This window comes from Pelophylax lessonae, assembly GCF_965119305.1.
Source record: "Pelophylax lessonae genome assembly, chromosome: 8".
Classification (NCBI taxonomy): domain Eukaryota; kingdom Metazoa; phylum Chordata; class Amphibia; order Anura; family Ranidae; genus Pelophylax; species Pelophylax lessonae.
In genome coordinates, this window is record NC_138775.1 from 206548230 (window position 1) to 206574015 (window position 25786).

At 44.4% G+C, this 25786-nt stretch overlaps 2 protein-coding genes across 3 annotated transcripts in view; one reads left to right on the top strand and one right to left on the bottom strand.

Moving 5' to 3' along the window:
• The window catches only part of KLHL20 (kelch like family member 20), a 107227-nt gene extending 96241 nt beyond the window's left edge, over positions 1 to 10986 (bottom strand). The window contains exon 1 of one of the 2 annotated variants that reach the window (XM_082266469.1): positions 10863 to 10986. The gene's annotated coding sequence lies outside the window, so the exon portion shown is untranslated. Of the gene's footprint in view, positions 1 to 10838 lie in introns of both variants that reach the window. The other variant, XM_082266470.1, reaches the window with a different exon arrangement.
• A 62-nt stretch (positions 10987 to 11048) lies between these two features.
• The window catches only part of ANKRD45 (ankyrin repeat domain 45), a 119131-nt gene continuing 104393 nt past the window's right edge, over positions 11049 to 25786 (top strand). The window contains exons 1-2 of the mRNA XM_082264746.1: positions 11049 to 11113; positions 17770 to 18064. Of these exons, the coding sequence (XP_082120872.1) occupies positions 17815 to 18064 (250 nt within the window). The 5' untranslated portion in view covers positions 11049 to 11113; positions 17770 to 17814. The remainder of the gene's footprint in view (positions 11114 to 17769; positions 18065 to 25786) is intronic.

The following is a 25786-nucleotide window of genomic DNA, read 5'->3' on the forward strand; positions in this document are numbered from 1 at the left end:
CAATAAATCATAAATAAATAAAAATAATGTATGTACATGATTATGTTTATAACAAATGTTTTATGTACCTCTAGATTACTAAAGATTGAATTTCTGTCTAAATATATTCCATTGCTGGACCCTGATGAAGCGCATAATGCGAAACGCGTAGTTCCAGCCATCTTTTGATATGTTTGTTAAACATTGTACCATATATTAATGGTTCATCTATATAGATAGAACGACGTACTTACTGTTTTTATCATTTGTACAAATAAAGATTTGTTATTCTTTTAACATATATGTGTTGCCATGTCTGATGTAAACATATGCATAGTTTTGTGACTTATAGAGGCACATTTAAATCCCCCCTCCTTCAGGGACCTAGCCGGACCTCCCTATGGTGTCTGCCTATGCCCTTGATTCGTTTTTTCCAATTTTATAAACTGAAGGACTTATAAATAAATAGTTGTGGAACAAATCATCTGAGTTTCTATTATTTCTCATGGGGAAATTTGCTTTGATATAAGAGTGCTTTGGATTACAAGCATGTTTCCAGAACGAATTATGCTCGCAATCCAAGGTTTTACTGTATATCATGTTGCTTTTTTATAATATTTTTTTACATTCATGATGTATAATGAAATATGCAAATTGTATGATGAGGATTTAGGAGGTGCCCCTTTGTATACATAGAGCATATAATTTTTTCCAGTCATATTTTTAGGAAGTATCCCTTTGTACACATAGAGCATATAACATTTTTCATCTATATATTTTTTGGCCACTAGATGGAGTGTTCCATCTAGGTAGGTGGAGTCTCTCATCTTTTTTATATATATTTTTCATACAAGTTTTTTTTACTAAATTATATCATTTCTATGATTGTCTATTGCACGATTGGATAATTTGCACTTGTTGGCTCATTTCACCTAGAGTGTTATCTTATTTGCCCCATATATGTTGTCTTTCCAATCATCAACATCCGGAATGAACCTCACTTCCGCCCTTTGTATGCTCGCTTCTACACTGGTGCACTTCCGCTCTCACGTGTGATTGCCAGGAGACCAGCTTCAGCTGTTCTGATTCAATGGGGGAATATAAGGGCCTGTTAGTCGCGCCTGGAACCACGCCCCGGAAGAGGTCAACCTATGACGAAACTAGTCGTCGGGTGGTTCTAGACGTAACGTAGCCACGCCCCCACTGTCGATCCGAGTGTCCATTTATACCTGCGGGACGCCGCAGCTTCGGTCTGGCATCATGATTCATGCTGATCTGCTTTTAACTTGTAGTAAGTGTAACTTTTAATAAACAGCGTTTTATTTCTCAAACGGTATTACGCTATGTGCCCCTTCCTTTTTCCATCACCTATGTATGGGCTATATACATATTAGGATATTCCATACTGACCAAGTGACCATCATTGGATTTGGCGCCTAATAGTATGTGAGGTGTGTTCCTGTGGAATCCAATCAATCCTTTTTCCCATGATACAAGCAATCTGTGGTTTACCTATATGCTCTGAAGACATTAAGGGTCTGGTAAGCAGTTTACCATATATTCCTTCTCACGGCTGATGCACATGGATCTCTAAATTGGATTTTTTTTTTGGAACTTATGTTTTCTTCATCACTTTTATCGTGCACATTTTTTCACTCTTCTACCCACAGACATGATATAGTTTAATTCATACCAGAGGACTTTTTTCATGTTTAGTTCTGCTGGGACTGTTTTGTAGGCTGTCTGAATAGCAAGCTTCATCCATCTGGCTATTGTACTTTTCAAGGCTGGCTTTCCTTTTTTGACTCCTGCATGGAGGATGAATAGTGTGGTGGTTCTTCGCCACTCTTTAGTTCTCTCGAGGTAAGCTATTAGGACCTTTCTTACCTCTAGCTTGTTGTAAGTGACTCTTTTCCTGCTATCCATTCATTTTAGAAGGGAAGGAATAACCACCTCCTGAGTTCTGTAGGAAGTTGAAGAGTCTTTTGGTAGGAAGGCTGAGACTGGTGTGAGAATAATTTTATCGGTCAGAATTAAGATAGAAACAGTAAGGTTCTATCATGGGTAGAGCATGTATTTCGCTGTGCATTGGCAACTAGAATTAGCAACCTGGCGCCTGGGGTGCACTGCAAGGGGGTGTCCTGTCCCTTTTGCGCCCCCCCCCCAACCACTCACCGAGTGCACGGACTTTCGCGCCGTCCGAAAATTGAGGCTGCGGCTTTTCGGCCTTCTTCAGTGAGAGAACAGGGAACTGGCGCCCTCTTGTGGTGGCCGGGAGTTTGACAAGCAGTAACTAATGGCTGTTTCCCCTGCCTGTCCATCTCCTTCCCCAAGAGGAGATGAGACATAAGTTTTTGCAGGCTTGATCTCCCTGTCCACTTACCTTTGCTTAAAAAGGTAAGTGGACAGGGAGTGTGGTTATTATTGTTAATTATTAATTTATTAATTTTTTTAAATTATTAAAAAAAAAAAAAATATTTTTTTTTTTTTAATTATTACAAAAAAAATTATTTTTCTTTTTTCAATTATATAAAAAAAAAAAAAAAAAACATTTTTCTATTTTTTTTCAATTATTATAAAAAAAACAAAAAAATATTATATAATAAATATAATTTTTTTTTTTCCTCATCGCCATGCCACAGCCAAAGGCTGTCTGATCAGGTCCGCCTGTCAGTTTCTCAGGCAGACCTGATCGGACGCTTCAGTCTCCTCTATGGAGCGGTAATCTGCCGCCATCTGATCCTGGCCGCCAAAAACAGACGGATGGTAGTTCTATTTTCTATCCATCCCGTGGATCGGATCAGATGGCATCGGATGGAAACAGACAGACAGCCTGTTTCCATCCGATTGCGCTATAAAGGAGAGTGGGGTTCTAGTCGTCTTTATATGTAAATTTAGTATGTTATTTTTTGGAAATAAAGCTTGGTTGTTTGTTTAAAAAAAAAAAAAAAACTGGCTCCTAACTTTTTTTAGCTGGCGCCTAGATTTCAGGAAAATTTGTCAAGCCCTGATCCAAACATTCCTCCAGTGGTTCAATGGGTGCAGAGAGGAATCCTTTGAGTACCGTGAAGAGTTCCTATGTCTGAGTTCTGCTGAACTTTATGGGTGCGGCTTTTCCCAATGAGAGAAGGAATCTTCTTTTTAAACGTGTCCTCTGCCAGCTTAATATCTAGGTGGGAAGTTGGGCTGCCCCTTGAACCTTCCAAAATGTTATGGGAAATGCACTTGTCCGCTCCTTCCTGTAAAAAAATCTAAGATTGTTGGAATAGTTCCCTTACAGGGTCTCCTTTGTTCTCGTTCCAGAAGACGAACTTTTCCCTCACTTTTTCGTAGATGGCTCTAGACACAGATTTTCTGCTGGCTAAGAAGGCGTCAATCACAGTTAGACAGACCTTGCTCTGTAACCTCACCCTTTCAGGAACCAGGCCGAGAGCTTCATAACCTTGGGGTTCGGGGGGGGGGGGGGTTGACTGGCCCTTGCGACAGGTGGTTTGGCATGACTGGAAGTGTTAGATGAGGCCAAAGTAGACTGACTTGAAGTAGCACAGATATGAAAGGTACTCATTGTAAAGCGAGTACGACTTGTCATGCGACTTCCAGTCCCAAGTCGCAGGATAAGTCACACAAGTGTGAAAAGGGCATTATGATTCACTTCTGCTCAGGGGCCATATAAAAAGATACATATTGACTATATTTGAATATAGTTCCATAACAACCCAATCCAGGTATAAAGTCCGAGTGATAGCAAATAATGATAGGCAGAAAACACCAATAAACACTGCACATACAACAGCCTGTAGATTATCATGTTAATGACCTGGCTGCCTCTGGGCCCTGGATATACTATTGTATAGAACATAGACACTATGAAATAATGTAGTGGCCCCACATCCTTAGCGTAGACACACCCTCTTATATAGTGCCATAACCTGAGGACCAGCTCTGCTGTAGGGATATCTGCATAAACACAATTGCTTTTGAGGAGATAAGTGATACGTCATATTCCCCTGAAGCTAGAGGACCAGAATCATGTCCTATAAGCTACCAGTGTCAGGCCCAGAGAACGTGTCCGGTAAAACCTGAATTTGTGGAATATAATTGTCTGCTGAATGAAGCCTCAGGAGCCAAGTCTCCTGGGCAATCCATGCACATGGACAGATACAACCCCCCTGGTCTGTTATGCATACGCAATTGAAGTTTATGCCATCGAGCAGATAGCAGAATCCAGGACCTAGATGAAAATTTGCTCTGTGGGATCCCCATGCATTATATATCTATTCAGTGGAAGTACTGGGGGACTGCAGGTAAAAATCGTGAAGGTGAGCGCACAAAGTGGTGTGTATAGTGGATACTAGTAACCCATGATAGGTACAGCTTCCACTCCTCCCTGACCAAATGCGTATTTGGAAGGAGTCACTCATAGAGAGAAGTAACCTGAATATCTCACTCAATTCCTGAGGTCTTAGGCTGGCCATACATTATACAATCTCTATTTGGATACAATTTAAAGTGGGGTTTAGTTTTGACCTCTTATCACACAATCTTTGGTAAATCCAAAGGAAAAATTGCACAAGATAAGTGAACACATTGCTAGCCTTAACCTGGTCAGGCCTGGTAGTAAATTCAAGCTGCAGACATCCTGAACCTGAAAATGTGGCCAGAGCAGTCAGAAGTGCACCAGCTGCCTGTGATAACGAACAGTCATTAGGCATAGGTTTGTCTATGCAGCCCTTGCATAGAGGACTATACAAGATCCAATCAATTATATGTTGCAGGATCCACACCAAAATCAAGCACAAAGACCTGACTGCACCCAGACTGAAGGGAGAGGAAGGGGTCTGGCTTCTTTTACAGAGGAGACTAATCCCTTTAGGACTCCCAGGATTCTTTTGCCACAGGTTTGCTTATGCACTTTGGGCAAAGATTTTTGGCCCAGCTGGCTGCCATTTGCCCTCATAAGAAGCACATGCTGAGGGAGGAAATGTGCGCAGCTGGTCTTTAGCCAAAGTCGCTGCTACCACTAATTAGGATTATGTGCATAGTGGTTTGGTAAGTATAGAGGTGGCCTCAGCATGCTCTGGCATACTTTGGAGCAGTACTGGCAAGCAGGATCTACAGGGCAGGGTGGGGAGTCATCCGGACATGGTCAGTCTTAGAAAAGGAACAGCAACATAGGGACCCTTAACTGTTTCCTGCCCAGCCCCTAACTGCTCCCATGCAGGTTGGTGGACATACCTGCATTGTCACCTTCTGTTATCCTGTGGTCAGCCTCACCTGATGAAAGTCAGTCCATTTGCTGTTAGTTTTTTAATTAATTTTGCAGGTTTTCAGTTTTGAAAATCTTGCAGCTGCCTGGAAGTGACGTCAGCAGGTATTCCCCGCTCTATCATCCGCTTCCACCATCCCCAAGATTGCTGCAGACCAGAAGCAAGTCAGTGGAAGCGACGCAAAGTTCCGCTTTCGCCGCCATCTTGCTCGTCCAACCGCGAGGATGTCCGCGGTTGGCCTGGCCAGGCGCCTGAAGGGGGAACGTTTTTTTAGGAGGGGGGGGGGTGCTGAGTACAGAGGCGCGCCCCCTCTCCCCTGCTCGCTCCAGAGGATCGCTGAGGCAAGCAGGAACTAGCCTAGAAGATCTCTGCAGTATTCGTTGCTCCATGTATGGTGGAGTCTTTACAGCTGGGGTGATGGTTGCATACCTCTGAGTAGGGGTCAGAGGTGGGGGACTCAAGTCACATGACTTGACTTAAGTCACCAGATTGAGGACTTGAGACTTCCTTGACTAAAATTAATACAAGACTCGACTTGACTTTGACTCGGTATTCATGACTTAAGACTTGATTTTGACTTGAGACATATGACTCAAAATGACTTTACTTTTTTAAATATTTGCATTTTCTCAAGATGTGTTAAAGCAAAGTTAATGTGCCTGTTATGTTTCTGACACCACAGTCACTTAAAACACCCCAGTGTTTTCTGATTTTTAGGACACTGGCTGTTTAACAATGGAAATACTTAACATGTTTTTAGTGACTGTGGTGTTGAAACATGACCGGACGAAGGATTTTGAACTGTTTGGGCATTCAAAGTGTTTCTTTAATATGCCACTAAGCAGTTTTGTTAATGTTGAAAATAAAACAAAACCTTTCCTGACCACTGACACAACTGATTTAAAGGTGGAAATTGGGGTAGATCAGTATTTTGACTGGATTTGTGACTTGACCAAAATAAATGACTTGACTTGCTTGACTTCTAGCAGGGACTCGACTTGACTTGCTTGCTTTTCGCCACAGTAACTTGGGACTTGCTTAAGACTTGAAGGTTAAGACTTGCACATGTGTGACTTACTCCCATGTCTGGTAGGGGTGAAAAGTTAGGCAGGGGCTAGCTTGCCCCAATAGTGTTGCCCTTGACCCATACTGCCCAAGGCTCACTGAGCTGGATGGAAGGCTGGTCAGGGAGCCTCCTGCAACTTAGCACGGAGAATGGAAAATAACAAACAGGTGCAGCTCCTGTGGATCTGCAGGAAACACAATCAAACTGAGGCAGAAGGGATGATTGGCATTTTTATAATGGTGGACGAATGCGTTTCCTGTTTCAGGTGGGAGGCAGTTACACAATGACAGAATGAGCAATGAACTATCTGGAGAGCGCAAAAGCGCCCTGGTAGTTCATTGAGAACCACAAGCCGACAGCAAAAGCTGTGTCGGTACTTGATAGTTGTCAGATTCACAGAACTTTGTGAATAAATGGCACAGCCGGGTGGGTGGGGCCCTGCACAGCTGTGTTTTTGTTAAATTGTGACAGCAAGTGTGGGGAGAAGATCCCCCACTCTCTGTCGCAACAGAGGATCGGGAGGGGCTAAAATGTATTAGGTGTAACATGTAACGAAAGGTGAACTTATCCTTTAAATATAGCAGGTAGGAAACTTTCTATGTACCTCTGTAAGTGCTGCCTGACCTTGGCTGCTCATTGCTCAGGTCACCCCTAGCAACCTCAGAAGGAGCCCTGTTTGAGAAAGGCTAATCTAAACCATTGACTCAAATATATTTATGTAGATTAGGAGTTCAACTTTCCAGATATGCATGATTGTTTCATGTGAGAGTCACCAGTAACAGCCAGGAAACTGGTCAATTCAGGAAAGCATGTCTGAAAAAGCTACTTATTAAAGCAGAACTCCACCGTAAAGGGGAAGCTCCGCTTGTTTGCTTCCTCCCCCCTCCTCTGCCAAATTTGGCACCTTTTGAGGGGGGAGCAGATACCTGTCAAAACCAGATAACCACTTCCAGGTATGATTGCCACAATCATTGTGCCCCCCCCCCCCCACTGCCTTTTGAGAGACACACAGGTCCCAGAAGACAGCAGGACCATTCAGAAAGTGCAGCGCGACTCACGCACATGCAGTAGGGAACAGGCTGTGAGGCCGCAAGGCTACACTTCCCATGTCCCTTAGTGAAGATGCCAGCACCTGCACCCGGAGCCGATGGACAGATCTGCTTTGGGTGGTGACATCGCAGGATCCCTGGACAGTCAAGTGTCCTTATAATAAAAGTCAGAAGTTACAGTATTTGTAGCTGCTGACTTTTACATTTGTTTTCCCCAGGCTGAACTTCTCCTTAAGCAGTTATTTTTTATCCTTACCCAGCTGCGCTGTTTGTTTTTTTGGCAAAGGAGTTCTTCATTAAAATGAATGAAACTTGAATTAAGCCTGTTAACGCATGTCTCAATGCACTTTGCATTGCACATCAAAACCTCCAATAACGGACACAAGCGTGCATCGGGTCCTGTATGGTATTGCAGCTGCTGGCATGCACAAAAGCTGAAGTCTGGCTTTAAAAAAAAAAAAAAAGGAGTGCAACACGCAGTCTGTATAATTTGAGATTGTTTTCACATATGTCAAACTATGAAAAAATTAGTAACGGAACTGCCTGGAGAAGCAATATAAATAGGCAATGTTGTCAGAACTGATACTTCTCACCTAAAAAAAAAAGAAAAGAAGGAAAAAAAAAAAAAAAAAAAGAATAAATGAAGAAATATATTAGTTTTCGACAATGTATAGTTTGGGCCCATTCTTCTACAACAAGGATCTGCACTGATGACAAATGAAAGGGAGAGCAAACAACCACATTTCTGATGCACTGGACGTGCTTAGGTGGTATATTATATACATATGCTGTTATTTGTACTGTATGCAACTTTCTGACAGAAGGAATAGGGAAACCTTTCAAATCCAGTTGTTATGGGCAGCATCGTTACTTTTTATACTTGTGGATGTATATAAGCCAAAGAAGAGTAGACAATAAAAGTGCCTACAGGTATACAATTCTTTTACTTGAGTCTGCCACTTTCTAGTCATTGGGACACCCCCTCCCTCCCTCATGTGCAGCCTTCTGGGAAACATACCAGGAGGCTGAGGGAGCAGTCATACAGCGCTGCTGTGCCTTTTGCATGTACAGTGGGGATCTGGCTGTGAGACTGTTAGAGGAAGTCACAGCCAGATCTGACATCCAAAATGGCGACGCCAATGACTCGAAGCTCATCGAAGAATTGGCTCTGGTTAATACATAGCTGGACATTCCACTATTTCCCATCTACCTTGGTGTTTGTAAACCCTTACTTCAGGACTCACGACTTGATAGTCTGGCTTTGATCCCCTGTTGTCTATCGCACCCAGACTGCTTGCTCACCCATTTCTGTACGTTGCTATCATCTCCAATATTGGAAAGTATGTTATGCTTCCAGGCTCCCCTCTCACCCATCCTCCCTCTACCCCCCCTTTTTTTCCCCCTCTCTTTTCTTTCTCTCTAGTCCGCTCCCCTGTTCCTACTCTCTTGCTACCTGTTTCTTGCTTCCCCGCCCCCCCCCCCCCCCACCGCCGGGTGCTAGCCTGTTGTTTGGCTGGTGCAAACAGCACGCACCCCCTACACCTCCCGGAACACCCCACTCAGGCTTTATATGCATGCTGACAACTCTCCCTCCCCGTACCTGGGTCCTGTCGCCCGGGGAATGGGTTACTCTACCGTCCCACCACATCTGGGTAGTATAGTATATTCCCCCCTATGGGATTCTTGGTATTCTGTAATGCATATATTCATATACTCCCCTCCTAATGCCTGGGTCTCATGCAGCACTCACTCCTCAGCCTATGGGTTTCTGCCCCCGATTAAGATACCTTTTACATATAAGATTAACCCACATGAGCTATTCGATCTAGCTTGACCTCTCTGTGTGATTACTAGGACTGTTTTGACCCTCCTCAGGAAACTTGTTCATTCTGATCCTTTATGCTGGTTCAGTTGTCCTTTATCATGATGTTTTACTTTTCCTGTTTAACAGTTCATGCTTGTACTTCCATGTGCATTCTGTGTTTTTGTATTGCATTTTATATTTTCAATAAACTGTTTTGAAAAAAAAAAAAAAAAAATACATAGCTGGACTTGTAGGCTTGTAAGTACCCGTTTGTTATAAGTAAGCAGCTACAGAATTTGTACCAATAAAATGAGAGTGAAGTTTTTCTTTAAGTGATCAGATAGGTTGGAAATCCACACATACATTGTGAGAACAATGCAAACTCCATGCAGATAATCCTCTTTCACATAAGCACTGTCAGATGGAAAAAACAGGCAGTTAGGCCCCTTTAACACAGGCGATCTGATCAGGTCCACCTGTCAGTTTTTAACATGGACCTGATTGGCCCCTCTGGTCTCTTCTATGGAGCGGAGGATGTCCGCTGACACCCGCCGCCATCCAATCCTTGCGGACAGTCGGTTCGTTTCCATCTGATTGACCCATAGAGAACAGTGGGGCGGTTTCCGTGTCCGCTCTGCATTGCTGAGCGGACACAGACCCGTCATTTGCAAGCTCAGCAGAGAGATCCCCCACTGAGCCGGCGGATCCTGCTACATAGTTACATAGTAGGCGAGGTTGAATAAAGACAATAGTCCATCCAGTTCAACCTGTGTAGGTGTGTGTGACTGTAATCATCTAACATAGCCCTCAATCTCCTGATCCTTGAGATGTAAGTCTAAGAGTCTTTTGAAAGTCACCATACTACCCGCAGAAACCACCTCTTGTGGTAGACAATTCCACAATCTTGTAGCCCTAACAGTAAAGAACCCCCCACGTTGCCTGAGGTTAAAACGCTTCTCCTCTAATCGCATTGTATGTCCTCGAGTCCTCATGCAATTCCTTCGAATGAACAGCTTTTCTTCTAAGCTGAGATCCCCATTAAAAGGGGCCTTTAATGTGTATTTTTGACTTGTCATCTGTCAAAATCAGGCACCAGACAGCCCTATTCATATTGTAACAGTGCAAGAAAAAAAAAAAAAAAAAAAAAACAGGCATCTTCTACCGCACCCTTTACAGGTGAATGGGACTGTGCTGCAACTGCGGCCAATGGACACAATTGTGGCATAGTGAAGAGGGATTCCAGTGTGAAATCTATAACCAGGCCTATGGGAGGTGGCATATCCCCTGATTGCATGTTCACCATGCACCAGCTGCTGCAGAAAGCACTATCCTCTGAGGATTGCCAGTCAACATCCAGGCCCATAAGAAAGAGGCCTCAGGGTCTAAGTTGGGATTTTAAGCAAGGCAGACGAGTTACCCACTAAGCCACTGTGCTGCATTATGGATCTGAGCACAGAATACTCCCCACCCCCATGGTCTGCACAGACAGAGGTATGTCATGGGGTGCCTACAGAGCCCCCCCACAGAAAGATGTGTGCTCCCCCACACCACCAGTCACACCCCTCCACTCCAGGAATACACAGGGGTCCACACACCAACATTCCCTACTCCTCACACATTCCCTTTCCCAGCCCCTCACACAGGAATGAGCCATGCTTCCCCACCATGCTGACCTCTTCATGTCCTCCTCTCCTCACCTGTCTCCCCCTCAGCACTGAACACAGGGGCTCTTCTGCCGGAGTCTTCTGTCCTCTTTGGAAAGCCAAGCGGAAGTAGTCCGCCGCCTCAGTCTTCCTTTCCCCTGTCGGAGCAGCAGCTGTGTCACCGGAGAGAACGTCCTACGACCGGTCCCATAGCGAGGCTTGGAACGCACTTCCGGCTGAGCATGTTACCATGACAACGCGTCTCCCAGGTTCGTCTCCATTCACTGTTTTAGAGGACGAGACAGGTCAGAAGAAATCGAAAGGTGCCAGGATAGGGAGTGTGCTCCATGTATATAGAAATGTACTGTGTGTATGGAGTGAGCTGTGTGTGTCTACAGGAGATGGAGTTTGTCTATGGAGTGTGCTGTGTGTGTGTACAGGGGATGGAGTGTGCTGTGTGTGTGTACAGAGGATGGAGTGTGTCTATGGAGTGTGCTGTATGCATACAGAGGATGGAGGGTGCTGTGTGTGTATAAGGGATAAAGTGTCTTGTGTGGTAGGTGAGAATGAACTGGAGAAACATGTACCAATCAATGGGAGATCCATGCACTACACCGTATCTGGAGAGACCTTCACTCTAAGTAGAAGTCATGCTGCCCTTCGTCCTCCTCCTCCTCCCATTAGGGTAGACTTATAAGTGTGTATCTCTGAGACGTGATCCATGTTCAGATCACTTTTTAGAGGCGATGTGACACCTCCTCACTGGCTGTTGAAACCCCATTGGTGTCAACAAATTCACCACAAGCGAGTGCATAGCAGCGGGTTGCAGGGCGTCTGCTGTGCTGCCCCATTTACTTGAATGGGTTGCATTGGGTGAGCTTGCCACACGCCAAACACGACATGTTGGGTAGCATTGTGTCCCCAGCCTGTACACATCCCTGTCTGCTGCCAAAGGGGAGGCAGTTAGTGGCAACATTCCCCAAAAAAAAATTAAAAATCAAAATATTTTTACATTTTAGGGCAATTTGTTTTCTGCTACATATTTTTGGTAAAAAAAAATCATAATAAGCGTATTTTGATTGGTTTTCGCGTTTACTAACTACAGGAAGATTTGTCATTTTTATTGTTTATTTTTTTTACTAGTAATGGCGGCGATCTGCGTTTTTTTTTTTTTTTTTTGCGGGACTGCGACATTGCGGCGGACAGATCGGACCCCTAACTGACATTTTTGACACTTTTGGGGATACCGGTGACATTACTACAGTAATCAGTGCTATAAATATGCACTATTACTGTAATAATGAAACTGGCAGGGAAGGGGTTAACTTTATTGGTGATCAAGGGGTTAAATGTATGCCTCATGCTTACTGACGTGTGTGGGGGAGGGGATTGTGTGCAGGGCCGGCCCTACCATGAGTCCCGGTGGGACCATGGGACCCAGGTGGCACTTAGAGAGGGGCGGCCCCCGGCGGCCTCTTCTCTTCTTCGGCTATTACTCTTTAAAAAAAAAAAAAAAGGTCCGCGGCGGCCGGCCTGACATGCACACTGCGCATGCGCCGCCGCTCGGTAAAGCCGGTAAATGTTCGGCTATTTCCGGCAATAGCCAAACATGTACAGGCTTTCCCGAGCGGCGCATGCGCAGTGACGTGTTGGCGCCAGGCGGCGCCATTTTTAAATCCTAAGGCGCCTTTAGGAACAGGTAAGTGAGACTGCTCCACAGCTACACTACCTGCCATTTTGCGTGGCTGCAGGCATACTACAGAAGATGCAGTGCTGCGGGCATGGTACATGCCCGCAGAACTGCATCTCCTGTAGTATGCCCGCAGCACTGCATTCTCTTGCACCATGCCCGCAGCCCCGCATTCTCCTGCACCATGCCCGCAGCCCCGCATTGTCCTGTACCATGCCCACAGCCCCGCATTGTCCTGTACCATGCCCGCAGCCCCGCATTCTCCTGTACCATGCCCGCAGCCCCGCATTCTCCTGTACCATGCCCGCAGCCCCGCATTCTCCTGTACCATGCCCCCAGCCCACATTCTCCTGTACCATGCCCCCAGCCCGCATTCTCCTGTACCATGCCCGCAGCCCCGCATTCTCCTGTACCATGCCCGCAGCCCCGCATTCTCCTGTACCATGCCCACAGCCCTGCATTCTCCTGTACCATGCCCGGAGCCCCGCATTCTCCTGTACCATGCCCGAAGCCCCGCATTCTCCTGTACCATGCCCACGGCCCTGCATTCTCCTGTACCATGCCCGCAGCACTGCAGGGCACTGTGGCACTATAGACAGTAGAAAGCCTGGTGCACTCATCTGCCCAGTGTCTACTGCTCTGTCCTGCTCCTGCTGTCACTCCGTACACACTCACACCCCTCTGACTGCTGTCATAGTCCTATAGAATGTGGGGGCCTCTTGGAGGGCGTGAATTTTTTTTTTTTTTTTGGGGGGGGGGGCAGCATTTCATTCTTGGACCCAGGCAGCACAATGTCTTGGGCCAGCCCTGATTGTGTGACACAGATCGCAGGTTCAGCTATGCTGAATCCTGTAATCTGTGACTGTCTGTCACAGAGGAGATCCGCCTGTTTTGTTTACACAAATGGGCGGATTTCCTCACTCGATCCCCGACGATCGGGGAAGAGCGGCGGTGATCACAGCCTCTCCTCCCCTGGCCCGACGACTCCCGCTGTGTCTGAATAGGGGGCGTTGTCCAGCGACGTAGGTCTATCTCAATTACTCGGCCCTATTTTGCGATTCGGCACTGCGTGACTTTAACGGACAATTGCACGCTCGTGCAATGCTGTACCCAAATTAAATTGACGCCCTTTTTGCCCCACAAACAGAGCTTTCTTTTGGTGGTGTTTGATCACCTGTGCGATTTTTTTATTTTTTATTTTTTTTGCGCTCTATACAAAAAAAGAGCGACAATTTTGAAAAAAATTATATTTTTCACATTTTTTTTAAATGAAATTCTCAAAAAAAATGTAAAAATCAAAATTTTTTAACATTTTAGGTCAATTTGTTTTCTGCTACATATTTTTGGTAAAAAAAATCGTAATAACTAGTAATGGTGGCAATCTGCAATTTTTTTTTTTTTTTTGCGGGACTGCGACATTGTGGCAGACAGATCGGACCCCTGACTGACATTTTTGACACTTTTGGGGGTACCAGTGACATTACTACAGTAATCATTGCTATAAATATGCACTGTTACTGTAAAGATTACACTGGCAGGGAAGGGGTTAACTTTATTGGTGATCAAGGGGTTAAGTGTGTCCCCAGGGGCGTGATTCTAACTGTTAGGGGGCGTGGCTAGTGAAGTAATCACAGAGAAATACGATCCTACATAGCAGGATCGCATACCCTCTGTCATTACTTCAGGGAGAATGACAGACGGCTGTGTTTACATCAGCCGTCTGTCTTTCTCCCTCTACTGAGGGAGATCGCGAGTGGCCAGCGGACATCGGAGCCGACGGTCACACGCGATGGCTAGGCAGGGTACGAGCGGGGGCGAGCGACGTACCTCTACGCTACTTTGCCTGTAGGGGGCTGACTGCCGCAGTAAATAGTCGTGCGGCAGTCGGCAAGTGGTTAAGGGATCTGTCACCAGCAACACCCTCACACTCAGACTTCTTACCAGATGTCCAGGACCATAAATTATAATTGGTCAAACAGGCAGCGGCAAGTTTATCCAGGAGGGTAACCATCATATGGAATACAGATCGTATACGGGAGACTCACAATGATAAAAAAAAAAAGGAAAACTCCCACAGTGAAGCCCATGAATACATGAATATTTAGCAGTGCTCATAAATAATTGAAATCAATATGCACATGGGTTACTAGTCTAAAAATTTCAATACGTCGATAAAGTAAACTCTAGTGAAATAAAAAAAATATATATATAAGCAACAAAAAAAAAACAGTCTGTGCCTCAATGGTACACCAACTATTGATAATGCAAGTCGGGGAAAGTTCACCATACACCACAAGTGCTCCAAAAGACTATCTGTGCGTGTCCATGTGAATTATAATGTGCAGACAGTGCTCCACATCGATCACAGAGCATGTACACTAAGGGTTAACACAGTGTAAGCTGCAGCTGGGGAATTTGGTTTATTCATTTTTTACATAGGGCTGGTGTTTACTGTATTTTTTGGTTAGGAGATATTGTATCACCGCCCGTTTTAACCCCATATATACTGAATAACTACGCCGCAACCATGCACAGTTGCGGGACAGTTTCTGCATGTCCCCGTTCACTTGAACAAGAGAAGGGTATAGTTCATGCTGAACAAAGCATTGCTGCTGTGGCATGTGTACACCCTCTGGCTGCTTCATCAGTAGCAATAGGGGGAGTGGTTCAGGGGCAGTTAAAACATGGCTCAACTGCAGGGCTTTACCGCCGGTAATGCTGGTCAGCAGGGCAAAGCATGAAGTGCTCTAGAATTTTCTGGTAGAGGGCTGAGCTGACTTTGGACTTGATAAAACACAGTGAACCAACACAAGATGACATGGCTCCAGGGCCACTGATAGGGGGGGACCACCAGCCCTCTTGTAGGGGGCCCTAGCACACAGGGGGGCCCACACAGAGAGGGGGATTAGTGATGGACAACAATTACAGAAATCTTCCTCCAGCACCTGAATCTGATCTGTCCCTCTCCCTGCTATCAGCTTTTATCTGTTGAGAAAGAGACAGTCGTCCCTCACTAATCCCCCTCCCTTGTGTGGGCCCCCCTCCCAGCACTGGCTCTAATGTTATCTCTCTGCTCAGGAGTTTATTTGTAACTTTGTTTCTCTCTCTCTGTCTCTCTGATCACTGAGCTCCAACTGCCCAGCCTGTATATTTTTCTCATCTCATCTTCTTTTTTATTTAACATAGTTTTTTTTTTTTAGATTTAGCAGGAATTATGTGAGTTATGTTATATTTGTGTCTGATAATAGTGATTTTTGCTGCAATTTTAGCTAAATATATATCTTTAATATTTTCTTGGGGGGGCCCTGCCAGGTAGTCTGTACGGGGCCCCGCGATTTCTAACAGCAGCCCTGCATGGCTCTCCAAATCATCACAGACTGTGGAAAATTTTGCATTTCATTTGGAAATCAAGGTCCCAGAGTCTGAAGGAAGAGTGGAGAGGAACAGAATCCAAGTTACATGAGGTCCACTGTGAAGTTTCCACATCAGTGGTGATTTGGGGAGCCATGTCATCTGTTGGCGTTGGTATTGCTGGTAAAATAAATTAACATTTTTCCAATATTCTAATTTTATGAGATGCACCTGTGTGTGTGTATATATATATATTAGTGATCAACCAATATAGTTTTTTTACCGCCGATACCGATACCAATTTTTTGGTCATCGGATATCGGTATTGGCCGATATCTGCGGATATTTTTGGACATATAATTTTTTTTTTTTTTTTTTTAATGTCTACAGGTACTGTAATGGAGGAATTTGCTCTTAAGTTTTCAAAACACCAAATTTGGCTTTTTTAAATGCTGTAAGTTCTTTCAATTTGGTGCCCCCAGTATCCAGAAGTGATGTCATGACATCATTTCCGGGTACGCGGTGGCGCTGAATTAAAAAAAAATGGAGACCCAGGTCAGACGGTGGTGATGAAGGTAGGATTCCCGGGTCTCCCAGTGGGGCGAGTCGCGAAAGGCGGCGGGAGGGGACATCCCCTCCCGCTCCTTGGAATGACAGCAGAGCGGCTTCTCAGCCGCATCGGTTGTCATTACAAGACAGCCGACCGTCAGCTATGGACACCGGTACCGGGGTGATGCCTCTAGCTGCAGGCATCACCCCGGTACAAGCACTTTCCCTGAAATATCGGCAATAAATCAAAAGCCGATTCCGATATATCGGGGAAAGTGCAGATCGGCCCCCGATATATCGGTGTTGCCGATAATCAGTCGATCACTAAAGGGGTAATTTGGGGGGTATTTGCACTGTCCAGGTATTTTCGGGCCTCAAGAAATGAGATAGGCTGTCTGTACATCAGGATTGATCCATTTTCAGATATATATTCAGTACAGGGCTTTTTTTGCGGGAACTTGGGGGAACGCAGTTCCAGCACCACCAGCACTTAATGTATGCAATGGCAAGGGGTGCTGGGGTGTGATGGAGGGTCTACTCATGCTGGCTGCTGGGGTATCTATTGTTGCTGGAGGGGATCTATTTTTGAGTGGCAGTCTATTGTTGCTGGTGGAGGATCTTTTGTTAATGGGGGGGGCAATTGTAGCTAAAAGGGATCTACTGGTTAGGGAGGGGTCTACTGTTACTGGCTGCTTGAGAGTCTGCTGGGGGATCTGTAGCTGCTGCTAGGGGTCTATTGTTGCTGGCTGCGGGGATCTATTTTATTGCTTTTCTTGTTATCATTACCAAATTCCATACAAATTACTTAGCACTACAAATTGGTACTTCGCTCTATATTCCCCAAAAGGGGCTGTGCTGGGAGCTGGGTAGGGGGTGGAACCACAAAGTGAATTAGAAGGGGGGACTTCCTGCACCTATTCTCTGATGAAAAAAAAATAGTTTGTGGACTCTTCCTACAGACTAAATAATATACGATTTGGGTTATTTTCATCAAAGAAATGTAGCAGAATACATTTAGCCTAAATTTATGAAGAAAGATTTTGTGCAAAATTTTGTAGCCAAAGCAAAGAAATATGTGTTCTTTTTCTAAAATGTTTGGTCTTTTTTTAATTTATTTAGCAAAAATAAAAAACCTAGTGGTGAATAAATACTTAAAGAAAGCTGTATTTGTGTGAAAAAAAAAATAAAAAATTTGTGTGGAAAAAAAAGTATTAACATTTCACATGGGTACAGTGTTGCATGACTGCACAATGGTCATTCAAAGTGTGACAGCGCTGAAACCCGGCCTGAGCAGGAAGGGGGTCAAAATGTTATCAAAATAAGTTTTGTAAATGTTTTTATTATGGTAATAACGAATATCTCTTCCATTAGTGAAAGGCCTCTGTGACATTCACCAAAGATACTGAAGGACTGAGGATGGAGACATTAAAAGCTGCTTCTACAGAGAATCCAGTACTTCTGTACACTTTGGAAGGGAACGTCGAAGGCCTCCAGTCGGTGTTCGAAGATCCAGCTGAGGTTGATTACGAGCAAGGCAGTAAACTGCTCCTGGAGGAAGATCTAGCAGGGAGAAGCCCTCTGTTTTTAGCCTGTATTCTTGGTCACACTGAGATTGTAAGAGCATTAGTTAAATACGGAGCAAATATTAATCAACAAACAACTCGAGGTACAGTTATGATTTCCTTTATTTGAACATATATACATCTTAGACTTGATTTGATCATTTCATAGATGAACCCCACCCCCCATTGAAATGTACCATTATCCCAATATGTTGAAACATTTCCAACCAAATAACTAATTTGTGGGCCTTTTTTAACCGCTTGCCGACTGCGCACAGTATATTTACTGCGGCAGTCAGCCCCGGCCAGGCAGAGTGACGTAGATCTACGTCGCTAGCCTGTGACCGGCTTTTGAGCCAATAGCGGGCGAGCGCGCGCCCGCCCCCCGGCTCGTTCACGGAGGAGTCCGCGCGTGTGACCGGCAGACCCGATGTCCGCTGGTCACACTACGATCGTCGGTAGAGCGGGAGAAAGGCGGGCGGCTAATGTAAACCATCACAGTTAGAAACACGCCCCTAGGACACACTTAACCCCTCCCTCTCCAATACAGTTAACCCCTTCACTGCCAGTGTCATTTTTACAGTAACAGTGCATATGTATAGCACTGATTACTGCAGTAATGTCACTGGTAACCCCAAAAGTGTCAAAAATGTCAGTCAAGGGTCCGATCTGTCTGCCGCAATGTCGCAGTCCCGCAAAAAAAAATCGCAGATCGCCGCCATTACTCGTTAAAAAAAAAACACCAAAAATGCCAAAAATCTTTCCCTTTGTTAGTAAACGCGATAACTTTTGCACAAACCAATCAAAATACGCTTTTTGCGATTTTTTTTTTTGCATATATGTAGCATAAAACAAATTGGCCGAAAATGTTTAAAAATTTTGATTTTTACATTTTTTTGGTGGGAATTTCATATAAAAAAAGTGAAAAATATTGTTATTTTTGCAAAATTTACGCTCTTTTTTTGTTTATAGCGCATGATCAAAAATTCGCACAGGGGATCAAATACCACCAAAAGAAAGCTCTGTTTGTGGGAAAAAAAGGATGTGAAATTCATTTAGGTACAGCGTCGCACGACCGTGCAATTGTCCGTTAAAGTCACGCAGTAAAAAATCGCAAAAAACCCCCTGGTCAGGAAGGGGGTAAAATCTTCCGGGGCTTAAGTGGTTAAGTACAATAAATGGATTTAGGCACAATTTAAAGCTGCAGTTTAGTGATTTTTTTTTTAAATCTGAACCAGGAACAGTATTTACATGAATGACAAGAGTCCCATGTGCTTGTGACTGCTCTGTTCCTTGGAATCTTCATTCCTCTGCCCCCAGACACCCCCGCAGATGGGATCTTCCGGTGCTACAGGGGCAGTGCTGTATTTTAGCCTAGGCCAACAAGGCCCAGGCGTAGGGCGGCACTTTGTGGGGGGGGGGGGGCACCCGCATGAAAAAATAAACACGACCCATCCTCTAAATCCCGGCTCTGCTGTGTCTGCCTTCCTCCTGCACACATTCAGTCCCCGGCGCAGCTTGCCGTGGCACTTGGTTTTGATATATCGGCAGTACTTGCCAGAGGCGGACTGACCATTCAGGCCAACTCTGCTCTATGGGCAGTCGGATGTAAATGGACTCCGCTGTCTGTTTACACCCAACTACCCTCCGATCCACCAGAGATGGAGCTCTAAGAGGAAAAGGTGGAGCCTAAAGAAGAAGGGTGTGGTTCACAGATGACAGGGTGGGTCTGAAACAGGAAGGGGTGTGGCCTTGACAGGAAGGGGTGGGTTGTAGTTAAATTAGGGGGTGCATGAGTTTAGTCAGGCCTAGGGCAGCACAAAACCTAAATACACCACTGTGCAGGGGTTAATATGAGAGGATCCAACTGTCACTGGCACTCGTCAAATGTGCCCGACTATGCCCGCCCCCCTGCTACATTCATGGAAGCTGTACTACTAGTTCCCTCAATGAAAAGCATTCTATGAATGGAGGAAATGGACCTTTCAGTCATCCGCCTGTCCTCCTTGTGTTTTACAGCATAGTTATTAGAGATTACTGGCACTAAGATGCTCGCTCTCTTTCCCTAAAAAATGCTTCATTGGGATCTAAAATGCGTATTGTTTTTCACAGATCTGAACGCAGCAATATTGTATATTATGGGCCCATGTCCACTGCTGCGTTGTGCTCAATAATCTTGCTGGGATTGAAAACTGAGCTATGGGAATGGAAGGAGAATTTTATGTATGTGAATGTTTTATTTACATTTCTGCATCTAAACGTGTGTAAACAAAAGCACTTTATGGAGCATTACATACATTTTTTGCACAGGATCTTTCTGCCAGGAGGATTTTGTATTGAAATAGGTATTTTGTTATATCTGTGTGAAATTTGGTTGCTTTAACCACTTGCCGACCGCCGCCCGACTATATACGGCGGCGGTCAGCCCCTCCCAGGCAAAGTGACGTACCGGTACGTCACTAGCCTGGGAGGGAATAGGGGGCGAGCGCGCGCCGCCGGAGGCACGGTCCCGCCCCCGCTTGTACCCGAAGAAGCCGGCGCATGTGACCGGCGGACTCGATGTCCGCCGGTCATAGCGATCGTCGGGTGGAGAGGGAGAAAGGCAGGCGGCTAATGTAAACAAAGCCGCCTGTCACTCTCCCCTGTGTAAAAGCACTGATCACTCGGTCCTGCTATGTAGGACCGTTGATCTGTGCTGTTACACACAAAGCCACATCCAATCACAGTAAGAAACATGCCCCTAGGGACACACTTAACCCCTCCCTCTCCAATAACGTTAACCCCTTCCATCCCAGTGTCATTTTTACAGTAACATATGTATAGCACTGATTACTGTAGTAATGTCACTGGTACCCCCAAAAGTGTCAAAAATGTCAGTCAAGGGTCCAATCTGTCCGCCGCAATGTCGCAGTACCGCAAAATTAAAATCGCAGATCGCCGCCATTAAAAAAAAAAATAAAAATGACAAAAATCTTTCCCTTAGTTAGTAAACGCAATAACTTTTGCGCAAACCAATCAAAATTCGCTTTTTGCAATTTTTTTTACCAAACATATGTAGCAGAAAACAAATTGGCCTAAAATGTTAAAAAATTCCGATTTTTACATTTTTTTGGGGGGGGGAATTTCATATAAAAAAATGTGAAAAATATTGTTATTTTTGCAAAATTGTCACTCTTTTTTTGTTTATAGCGCATGATCAAAAAATTGCACAGGTGATCAAATACCACCAAAAGAAAGCTCTGTTTGTGGGAAAAAAAGAACGTCAATTTCAATTGGGTACAGCGTCGCACGACCGCGCAATTGTCCGTTAAATTCACGCAATGCCGAATCGCAAAATAGGCCCTGGTCAGGAAGGGGGTAAAATCCTCCGGGGCTTAAGTGGTTAAAATCCACACACTTTTGTTTTAAATGCTTCAACCAAACTCGCCCAGCTTACCAATCACTCCTCTAACTTCTTTTACCCCACTCTGCCAATCCCTCCAAAGGCTTCTGTTCATCTAGCAAATACACAACTACAACTCTAACCCTACATCATCAACCTCATTTCAAAATATGTGTATATCAACCAAACTGTCCTCTTCACTGCACTGCAAAGACCTCCTGTTCTCCAGCTCCCTTGTCACCTCCTCCCATGCTCACCTCCAGGACTTCTCCAGAGTCATTCCCATCCTCTGGAACTCCCTACCCCAACCTGTATGGCTATCTCCTACTCTGTCAAGCTTTATGCAATTCCCGAAAATTAATCACTTCACATTCACCTCTACCTAACAGCTGCATTTTACTTTCTCAAACAACGCAGCCCACCACAGTTACAGTATTACCGTTTCTATCACTTGCCCTTTCTTTAGATTGTAAGCTCTCCTGAGCAGGGTCTCATAACTCTCTTATCTTGAATTGTATTTTAACTGTACTACCTCCCCTTTTTTGTAAAACCACTGTGCAAACTTTTGGCGCTATATGAATCCTTTATACTAATAATATTTAGCAGAAAAAGAATCATTGTTTTATCTATAACTCATTAAATTCTGCGGAGAACCTGTTATTCCTACACCCTGCAAGTGAGGATTTTTGCAATTTTAATGAATGCAGTTCATTATCAATGGGATGTCTGCAGAGAGAGATGCACCATTAATGGATGCCACTGATTAAACATCCCTCTCCCAAGTGCTTTCAGCAGAAATAATATGACTAGTCACCAGAGGGAGCCCTAGTTTCAGTTTTTGCAATGATGGATAAAACTTGAAGGTTTTCACAATCATATACATATAGCAAAATCTTTGTTTAAAAAATAACAGGGAGTTCAAAATATGAGTCCAATTTATTGAGACCACATGACTCTCATCTTCCAGTTGCATAAAAACTGCTTCTTGCCACCGGGATTGGGTAAACGTAACCCACTGTGGGCATTGCAGTATGGAAGTCCTTCTGTAGCCACTCTGCCTACACTGTCAGATTGACTCAGTTTTCCTGCTTGGTAAATCAAAAGTGCTGCCAGCATCTCTTGTATGAATAAAGCCTGCAACCAACTTTTGCAGGCTGCATTAACCACTTGCCGACCGCCCGCCGCAGATTTACTGAGGCAGGCTGGCTCGACTGCGTGAAACGACGTACGGGTACGTCGGTCGCAGGAGTGGTGCTGGGGGACGAGCGTGCACCGCCAGTGGAGTGCTCCCACCCCCACTAGGCATTGGGAATGCCGATCCACGGGACCGGTGGCCGCGATTACTGCTGGGCATCTGCGATCGCTCCCCGATGAGAGAGAAGGCCGCTCAGCTGTTGTAAACACAGCTGACCGTTGTTCTCTTTGAAATGATCACAGAGCGCCTGTGATCCTTTTATATAGTCCCTCTCCCCACAGTTAGAAAACACTCCCCTAGGCTCACAATTAACCCTTTGACCACCCCTAGGTTAACCCCTTCCCTGCCAGTGTCCTTATTACAGTAACAGTGCATATTTTTAGCACTGATTACTGTAGTAATGCCACTGGTCCCCCCCAAAAGTGTAAAAAATGTCAGTTAGGGGTCCGATCTGTCCGCCGCAATGTTGCAGTCCCGCAAAATATCGCTGCCATTACTAGTAAAAAAGAAATAAAAATGACAAATGTTTCCCCCATTTTGTAGATGCGATAACTTTTGCGCAAACCAATCAAAATCCGCCTATTGCGTTTTTTTTTTTTTTTTTACCAAAATTATGTAGCAGAATAGAAATTTGCCTTAAAGGATGAAAAATTTGGATTTTTAAATTTTTTTTTGGTAATGTTTTATAGCAGAAAGTGAAAAATGGGTCCAGAGGTGTGCAGGGGGGCTGTGTAATGTAAAGAGATCCAGAGGTGTGGGGGGGGGGCTGTGTAATGTAAAGGGGTCCAGAGGTGTGAAGGGGCCCCGTGTAATTTAAAGGGGTCCAGAGGTGTGTGTGTGTGGGGGGGGGGGGGGCTTTGTAATGTAAAGAGATCCAGAGGTGTGTGGGGGGGGGGGGCTGTGTAATGTAAAGGAGTCCAGAGGTGTGAAGGGGCCCTGTGTAATATAAATGGGTTCGGAGGTGTGGGAGGGGCAGTGTAATGTAAAGGGTTCCAGAGATGTTGCCCCATCAAAATGCTCTAATTGGTGTTAAAGCTCCCTGGTGCTGATCTTCATGCCCCCTTCTGATGTCAGAAAGGGGCGTCATGGGATAAAATTTACCTTCGGGCTGAAGCCCCTGGTCTTTTTCCTACCTAGCAACACCCCTGCCCCCTAGGCTCACATTTAACCCTTGGATCGTCCCTGAGTTAACCCCTTTCCTGCCAGTGTTATTATTACAGTAACAGTGCATATTTATCACATTTAGTAATGTCACTGGCCCCCCCCCCAAAAGTGTTAAAAATGTCAGTTAGGGGTCCGATCTGTCCGCCCCAAAGTCGCAGTCCCGCTAAAAATCGCAGATCGCCACCATTGCTAGTAAAAAAAAAAAAGACATAAATCTTTCCCCTAGTTTGTAGACACGATAACTTTTGCGCAAACCAATCAAAATACGCTTTATTTATTTTTTTTACCAAAAATATGTAGCAGAATACAAATTGGCTTACAAGGATGAAAAAATTTGATTTTTAAATGTTTTTTTGGGAATGTTTTATAGCAGAAAGTGAAAAATATTGTTTTTTTTTTCCAGAATTGTCGCTATTTTTTGTTTATGGCGCAAAAAATAAAAATCGCACAGGTGATCAAATATCACCAAAAGAAAGCTCTATTTATGGGAAAAAAATGATATCAATTTTGTTTCGGTACAGTGTTGCACGACCGCGCAATTTTCCGTTAAAATAATGCAGTGCCGATTCGCAAAAAATGGCCTGGTCATTAAGGGGGCAAATCCTTTCGGTCCAGAACTGGTTAATAAATACACTGCTCAAAAAAATTCAAGGAACACTTTGAAAACACATCAGATCTCAATGGGGGAAAAAATCATGCTGGATATCTATACTGATATAGACTTGGTAATGTGTTAGGAACCAAAGGATGCCACATCGTTTGGTGGAAATGAAAATTATCAACTTACAGAGGGCTGAATTCTAAGAAACCCTAAAAATCAAAGAGAAAAAAATGATGCAGTGGGCTAGTCCATTTTGCTGAAAATTTCATTGCAGCAACTCAAAATGGTACTCAGTAGTTTGTATGGGCCCCACATGCTTATATGCATGCCTGACAACATCAGGGCATGCTCCTAATGAGACAACGGATGAAAGATGTCCTGGAATATTTCCTCCTCTGAGCTCCTGAACAGACTGAGGCATCCCAGGATGCAATGGGAATAGCCGGCCGTTACTCTGATTGCCGAATGCAGTCTACAGCGCATGCGCGAGATTGAGATCGGCATTCTGGGTAGCTGAAACCAGGAAGAAGGACACAGCGGGGGACACAGTGTCTTCAGATGCCCACACTGGAGATGGCCGCGCTCTTCAATCAATTTTAAAGGTAAGGTTTTATCTATATTCATTTACTGTACACTACTGTAATTTGGGGTTAGTGTTAGTGTAATTGGGGTTAGCTTAGGATTAGGGGGGTATTTTTAGCTAAAAAATGTGTATGTGGCCGAAACTCCGCTTTAACTGACCAGATCAATATCCCAGGATTTTAATTGACTTGATGCTATACTCTGATTAAAAAGTGTTCCTTTAATTAATTTGAGCACTGTATATTATAACAACCTCGTTGTAAAGTATTTTGGCTACAAGTCAAATAAAAAAAAGACTACAAATAGTTTTGATTTCATTCTGTATGAATGAACCCTCAAAAAACATGTTCCTATCTAAAGCTGGCCATACACTAGCCGAAATATCGGGTGAACTCCTTTTCGAAAAATTAAATATCGGCCGTGAGAGCAGACGATCGTGCCATCATGTAATAACCGAATTTTGAATGATAAATCGTGCAATGGGGCATAAATGAATCAGTTTTTCATTCAGTTTGTCACATATGCCTAGTGCAAACAGGTCGCCCGAGAAACACAATAACCTTTCAATTTATCGTTCGTTTATCGTTTGGTCGGCAGGTTTCCAAAAATGTTCTTTCAATTTTCCGGCTCTGAAAAGTTAAAAACGATTTTCTATTTGTGCCCATTAACTGCAAAAAGCATTAAAAAGCGCATTAGTGTGAAACGAACCTAAAGCGGGAAGTCCAGTATAACAAAACCAACGCTGAACTTCATTCGACCCAGAAGACTGGCTTCATATAGTGGTAAAAGGACTTACTGTGGGGGTAGCTCTAGATGGGAAGGTGACTACTCCAGTAAAAGCTTTTTTTTCTATTTTTATCAGTATGCTTTTTTTTTTTTTCCTGGAATTCCACCTTACGTCT